Source organism: Manacus candei, unplaced genomic scaffold, assembly GCF_025592945.1.
Source record: "Manacus candei isolate 608988 ecotype Guabito, Panama unplaced genomic scaffold, ASM2559294v1 h1tg000028l, whole genome shotgun sequence".
Taxonomy (NCBI): domain Eukaryota; kingdom Metazoa; phylum Chordata; class Aves; order Passeriformes; family Pipridae; genus Manacus; species Manacus candei.
Window position 1 is genome coordinate 40,686,287 of NW_026138076.1, and position 7,447 is coordinate 40,693,733.

Sequence of the window (7,447 nt, forward strand, 5' to 3'; positions counted from 1 at the left end):
GTCTGAAGGAAGTATGAAATATTAAGGCAGTAAGAGAAACTGGCAGCTTTCTGGACCCCTTTCTGAGCTCACAGGTCTTGTTAAACTCTAGGTGGCTGTTTTTTATCCTCTCTGGATTGTAAGATGGGGGGAAATGAACAAGTACTGGTTTCCTAAGGATAAATTAAAAGTATTTAAAATGTGGCAGTTCAAGTAGACTGCTAATTCTAAGTTATCTGTGTTCATTTGGTGCTGCCTGCATCAGCTTCTGCTGAGGAAAGGATAGTACTGCTTCTTCAACAGCAGCTTGAAGTTGTATTAGTTTGAGGCAGTATGTGCTTATCTGACTGCTGGCATAGTCTTTAAACCCTGAGAGAGACTACAGATGGAACTCTGGAAGGCAAAATGAGGGAATGTCATCTGGACATTGTTATGCTGAACAGGATTCATGCACTGGACAGAAACCCCAAACAAACCCTGTACATTTTGCAAAAATGGATTAAGTTATATACATCCCTGCAGTGCTGAAAATTGACACATCACTTGAATATGCTGGCAGTAGCTTTTGGTGTGAAGTCATCTGACAAATCATTAACAGCTCAGAAAGTAGGAGAGTGTGGGTATTCATTTGTGTCTCTATTTTTTTCCAACACATCCTCGTCTGATTCAGTGCTGCTCAGTGTAAGCTTCCTGTCCTGGTCACTGTCCTCTGGGTCTGCAAGTGATTCTCGGTGAAGCTGCAATGATCTGGATTTCTTGAATGACTTTGATACTGTTGTGGTCCCTCTGACTTTACGCTTGGTTAGATGTCTTGTTTCAGCTTCAGTGAAGTCTCTTTCCTCTACCATGAGAGTCAGTTTGTCCGTGACATTAATATTATGGTTAATGTTACAGCAGTTCTTGGATATCTGTTGGCCTTTGAAGGAAACAATACATGTCTGAAGTCCAGAATTGGGGAAAAATGTTTGCAGTGCCTGACAAAGGAGAACATTCTCCTTTGGCTCTCCTGTGTAGTTTCTGTCTTCTCCTGGGGGGAAAAAAAAAGTTACAGTTGCAAAACCTCTTGCACACTCCTACCCCTGCTGTTTTGGCTGCCTCAAGTTCAGAAGTGTTTTCTGCTTCGGCCAATTGAACAAACTTTGGAAGTCTAAAGCTGGCATTACATTTGGTTAACTTACCTGAACAACCTTGTTGCTTTTTCCTCTTTATTTCTTCTTTTAATTGCCTCACCTCTGCTAAAAGTTTCTCTACAGATCGTTCACTGAGTTCTACTGTAAAGCATATTTTCTGCAAGAAAAAGGGCATTTGATCAGATTAATAGTATTCACAGAAGCTGACTTTGACCTTGTTGCAAAATCCTTAAAGGTACTCACAATTAAGTTGGACACAAAGTAGTAAAAGCTTAAGTAATGAAGTTGAGGTGAATTTTAGAGATCACTTAAACCTTGTGTTGAATGAGGTGCAGGATGTTTTATTTGTTCCTATCTAAGCAAAGAAGATCTAACAAACTACAAACTTCAAAATAATCCTCTTCTGAGAATTTATTAGTGAACTTGAAGATTTATCAGTGTGCTTCTATCAAATGGAACCTTAAGTCTTCAACTTTGAGAACATAATGTGCAGCTGCTGATAGTAAATGGAACTCCCTGATCTTTCGGATGCCCTTCCAAGACACAGGTTTGTTTCTCATGTAGTGCAAGATGTTCTACCCTCTGCTTGACTTCAGTTTTGTAGTACTGCCAAAGGTGAGGCAGGTATGCCTGGCTTACCTTGAGTTCCTCCTGCAAAGTGGCATACATCTCATTTATTTTATGAACCTCTTGCAAGGATCCATCCTCATGAAAGAACTCTGACCTGTGGGCCAAGAATGTAACTGTATAATTGCAAGTTAGTTATCCCAGTGCTTACTTGTAGGAGCTTTAAAGAATAAATAAGCATTTTGAGCTTCAGTAGCAGGTGCCTATGTTGAGACAGACAGCTGCTCTCCTGGCAGAGTATGGGACTGAACTAATTTCCAAGTGTGGTGGAATGCTAAATAATTGCAGATAAAGGACAAAAAGTGAGCAGGATATAGCTGTAGCATTTGCAAAAACACTTAAATGCTTTTATAGAAAGGTAAGTATAGTTATGTTAACGGGAAGCAACAGCTGTCAGTCAGTATGTCATTGTACCTGTGTTGTCTTACTGCTCTCACAAAGCCAGAAGATACGCAGGAGCCAGACACTGTTCTGTAGCCTTGCTGTTCTGCCATACCCAGATTGGTAACCACCAAAGGGACTTTCTGGAAAAGACTGAAAAAGCAGAAGTATAAAAACATGATCTATTAACATCCAGAGACCTCTTTTTGATAGTTAACAGTTCTTGACTGTTAAGCATCCCAGATGGGGGTTTACAGTATAGTTAGTCCTTGCTAAATGTATTACATGACACACAGATGAGGCTAAAGGCAAACTCCAGGAGCAACCAGACACTGAGCCTGTATTATTTCCCCTGTTTCTGAGTACAATACACAATAATGCAATACTTGCTTGTTAAGCCTAGCCTCTTGCTTGTTAAGCCTAGCCTGTGGGCAGCATGTCTCTGAAAATATTTACCACCAATTTAGATATCTTAATATGTCAAGATAAACACCATGGATGGTTGAAGTCCTATAGAGAAAACCAACTTGATCAAGAACAGCTTATGTACATAAATATGCTGACAGTGTCTGCCTGGTGATGCTGGCACTACAGATATAAAGGGACATCCCAGAATAGAGTCCCAGGGTAAGCTTTGAACTGTGCTCTAGCAATATAAGGAGGGATCTTACCTAATGTATAAGTTTCAAGGGTAAAATAAACAGTGTTAATAATTCAGTTGCAACAAAGTGAAAAAAAAAACCCCACAACTGTTTCAAGTTAGAGCACACGCTGTAGAAAACAAACCAATTATTACCCTTCCTGTGGCCGATGTAAGGCATGTTCCAGTCTGTAAGTAGAACAACTTTCTGTCATCACACTAGAGGTTAACAGAAGGAATACAAGACCCTGATTTGACAGGTGTGACTGCAGGTTCTTATGGAGGAGTCTCTCCCGGAATGTCATGGTCTGGTCTGTGTTACGTCTGAATTTGTACCATCCTATTACACTCTGCAGGCAGAAGAAAAATCATTGTTAGTGTTGAATTCTGCTGTCCCTGTGTGTCACAGTGAAGCAAGGTTGATACAGTACAAAGTCACAAGTCTGAATTGTCTGGTGATATGTACATATTCAAGCAGTTAACTTGAAACCCTTAAAACATCTAAGCCTAATTCCAGTATGGCAGCTTCTTTCCTTCAAAACCATGTGTTGAACTGGCCTGTTTCTGAGCTTGTGCTCAAGCTGAAACTCTGCAAACTTTGTTCTGCTATTTTGTGGTTTGTTTCTTTTCAGCTTATACCTTCCCCCTGCAAAAATTTCTTCTGTAGAGAAGACTAATTTTTTTTGGTCAAATGGTGCTTAACCATTTGAGCAAGCTGACCTTAACTCATCTTAAGCTAGAAATTGATAGAATTCCTTTGGGATACTTGAAGTGTTCACTTGGGAAATTAATAAGAACAAATAAAGTTGTGACATATATATACCAAACCCTACAGATATATATACCAAAGATAACCTAATCTGGTTTTGTAGGGGGAAGAGATGATGCATCTGCCTTGACCAGCAGCATATGGGACTAGATAAAAGATTTAAAATGAGAAGAGAAAAAAAGCTTGATGCAAAAGGTATCCAGAACAGCCTCCAAAATTTCAGTAAGCTCCTCAGTATGGTTTAGATTTGAAAATAAAATACCTTCTTACAGCCTGATAGTATTTTCTTCAGGGCAAGTTCATTCAGTTCTCCTGCAGAATTATAAAAGCTAGAAGAAGAAAAGTAGGACAATTAGAGGGGGAAAAATGCTACTGTAGAAATAACTATTCACTAACATTCTGGTAATCGTCTCTAATAGTCTTTTCCCCCTCCTATTAAGCATAACAATATGCTGCCACAGCTTCTCTGCTGGGACAGAGCCGGGTGATTTCATTATTCAAATAGCTCTGTAGTAGGTCTTGTACAGCCCAGATCCTCTTCTGGCATCAGTGCTGCTGGGATATAAGTTAAAAGTAGCACCTGTGTTCTCTGAACTACAAAAAAATAAGATACCTTCAATTTGATATAAAATGCATTTCTAATAAGAGCTGGGTTTATTAATTTTCAGAAAGGTTTGAGAAGGAAACTGTGATTCTCCCCTTACAGGGGTGTAAACCTGCACAGCTGTGTTTCCATCTGGAACATGATGGAACTCTGAATACTAACTTTTGAAACTACTCCTGCAATGGGGCTAACAAGTGTTTCTTTTATTGACCCACTTAGAAGCCTATGGCTGTACTTTTTATTTATTTTTAAAATTTTTATTATTATTATTTTTGAGGGTGAGTGGCGAGAATGTATGCTTTTAGTAAAGCAATGTTTTTTTCAGTATGTTGATATTATTCTTTACTTCGTATGGTATCATAGCTCACCAGAAGGTGCACTGTGTCATGTCTCTTTTTCCATATACATAGGCAAAGACCAAAAAAAAGACATAATAAAAAAGAATAGGAATAACATAAGGCATTTTGCATCTGTTATTCCAAGAGGTTGATATGGCTACTATAGTTACATTGTGTGATTTTCTCAAGTAATGTAATATAAGTTTAAATCCTGAAGAGTTCAAGTTAGGCATTTTGTCTCTGTTTACTTAAGACTCTTACCTGAACAGCTGGTAGCAGGGAATATGCTTCTGTATATCTGGAAAGTGAAAGTAATATTACACCAGGTTCATCAGTTCATAATGTATATTCTTCTGTATGCTATGATCAGTATTAAACTCATAGCAGAACCAAGAAATAATTTTATATAATTTCTTAAAAACAAATGCATTAATAAGGTGAAGAAAGGAAATATTTATAAAATATATTCTAATTAATTTGTTCAAATGTAAAGGGAACCACTTCTGTAAACTGTATTTTTTTGTGTATTTTATCAAATGAAAAATCAAGTTGGGTATTTTATTTCTCTCTCCCTTCTGTCAAAGTACAGGAGTAGTATGTAATATGAAAGATTTCCCTTGAGTTACTCTGCAACAAGGCATAGATGCCGTTAGTAAGATGAGGCTGAAGAACAGAAACCCACAGGGTAGATAAATGGGAGGCTGACAACCAGAAAAAAAATGGCATTCTAAATCCTTTTTTTTTAACCTAAATTCTCCACTGTTTTCATTTTCACAAGATAACTGAAAAAAACCTCCAAACTTTAGAGCAACTAAGTCTGCCTGTGAGAATGTAATGACAAGACTCTGGGTAACTGATCAATGCCACTGCAAAAAATTCCCCACATTTTTGGTTCAGCTGTGAGACTCTGTGAAGGAAAGTGTTACACCTTAATTGTATCCTAGAGTAAAACTAGAAAATGAGTTGTAATTTCTCCCTACCTTATTTTCCAGAAGATTGGCAAGAAGGCACATGCTGCATTACCTTGTTCTGTTTCTTTTTGTATAACTGCATTTGAAAGGAATGGAGTTAACTGTGTGTGCATGTATGTATACAAATGTAAGGGCCAGTATAAAATGCACATCCACTCCAATCCCATGAAGACTATAAAAAAAATACATCTGACATCTGCTTAATGAAATCAATAAACAGCTTGCAGCCTTCAGACACAGTATTTTATAAGCTCCCAATGAGGTAATAAATGCTAATACACTACAGGTCACATCACTGAAATAGACCAAATTTTTCAGGGCAACTGTAGTTCAGGAGAGTTTGTGTTGTGGCCAAGACAAAGTAGCAGTCTAAACCCTAAATTACCTTTAATCTGACGAGATACTTGGTAAAGAGCAGCTATTCAAGGAACTAAGAACTAGTATTTATTTAAAGTTACTCTGTTTTCTGCAGTAGTAATTGCAACTTTTGTAGCAATTAAAATGTTGCAAAATAACGTTTTTTACACCAACATGCACTCCTGGATCTCACAGCTTTGATATTGCTCTAAGTTTTTGACTGCCCCTCCTTCAAAACTAAAGCATTCATATATTGCCTGAAACCAAGCAGGGCATTAAAAATATGGACAGACTAACCTATTGTATAAACAACTTCAACATCATCCATTTGTGAGTCAGTAATGCTGTTCTTGGCTTCACCTTTCACATCTCCAAGGAGAAAACCTTCCTGTAGAGGGGAAGAGGAAAAAAGTGTTCATGTTAACCGTAGCATTAAACAGACACTCCTGCTGTACTCGGTGCTGGTGGGGCCTTACCTCTAATCCTGCGTGCAATTTTGGGTGCCATAATATAAGAAAAATACAAAGCTATTAGAGAATGTCCAAAGAAGGGCCATGAAGATGGTGAAGGGCCTTGAGGGGAAGCCGTATGAGGAGCGGCTGAGGTCACTTGGTCTGTTCAGCTTGGAGGAGACTGAAGGGAGACCTCATTGAAGTCTACAGCTTCCTTGTGGGGGGCAGAGGAGGGGCAGGCACTGATCTCTTCAATCTTGTGACTGGTGACAGGACTCGAGGAAACAGCATGAAGCTGAGTTGGGGGAGGTTTAGGCTGGATAAAGGAAAAGGTTTTTCACCCAGAGGGTGGTTGGGCACTGGAGCAGGCTCCCCAGGGAAGTGGTCACGGCACCAAGCCCGACAGAGGAGTTCAAGAAGTGTTTGGACGATGCTCTCAGGGACGTGGTGTGACTCTTAGGGCTGTCCTCCTATGCAGGGCCAGGAGTTGGACTTTGATTATCCCTATGGGTCCCTTCCAACTCAGGATATTTTAAGAGGATTTTCCCTCTCATATTAAGTCCAAATGCTGTCTTCAGAAAAGGAAGAAAAGGTGTCAAAATGAACTTTTTTTTTTTTTTTTTAAACAGACGAGGTTTTCACTAATTTTTCAATACTAGCCCGTAGTTCCGAGGGGAAAAAAACCAAAACCCAACAAGTAGTGATGCATCCTCCTCGGCTGTCTCCCGTCCCTCCTCGCTGAGCAGCGAGCAGCCCACGGCTGTGCGGATGCTGCCCGCCGCCCAGGCTGGGGCTAGGCGGCCATACCAGCCCTTCGCTCGCTCCTGGGCAGACACGGCGCTGCAGCCGCCGCAGCCTCCCGGTTTACCGGGAAGACCCCGCGTTTCCCCGCCGCTCGCACACAAAGCGACTCCCGTGCGCGGCGGGGCGGCAGAGCCCCGCAGCCCTGGGGCCGCGCCGGGAGCCCGGGCAGGGGGAGGCCCGGCGGCGGCGCGGCCACGGCGGGGGCGGCCCCTCCCTCCCTCCCTCCGCTTCCTCGGTCCCCTCTTCCGCGGCACCCACCGTGTCCGAGTCGGTGCTGAGGTGCTGGAAGGCGAGCGCGCCGAAGACGAAGCCCGAGAGCAGGGCCGAGGTGCTCTCGCCCTCCATGCCCCGGCAATGGCGGGACGGGCCGCGCCGCACGGCGGGAGCCCCCAGCG

The 7,447-nt window shown here is 41.4% G+C and overlaps 1 protein-coding gene across 1 annotated transcript; it reads right to left on the reverse strand.

Moving 5' to 3' along the window:
- Window positions 1–29: 29 nt before the first annotated feature.
- On the reverse strand, window positions 30–7,445 carry ABRAXAS1 (abraxas 1, BRCA1 A complex subunit). Its single transcript, XM_051790738.1, has 9 exons — window positions 7,311–7,445; window positions 6,094–6,184; window positions 4,730–4,766; window positions 3,789–3,855; window positions 2,914–3,107; window positions 2,151–2,270; window positions 1,749–1,833; window positions 1,158–1,266; window positions 30–1,006 (listed from the first exon to the last, which is right to left on the reverse strand). Exons 1-9 carry the CDS (start codon window positions 7,395–7,397, stop codon window positions 579–581), a joined length of 1,218 nt encoding a protein of 405 aa, XP_051646698.1. The 5' UTR covers window positions 7,398–7,445; the 3' UTR covers window positions 30–578.
- Window positions 7,446–7,447: the final 2 nt, after the last annotated feature.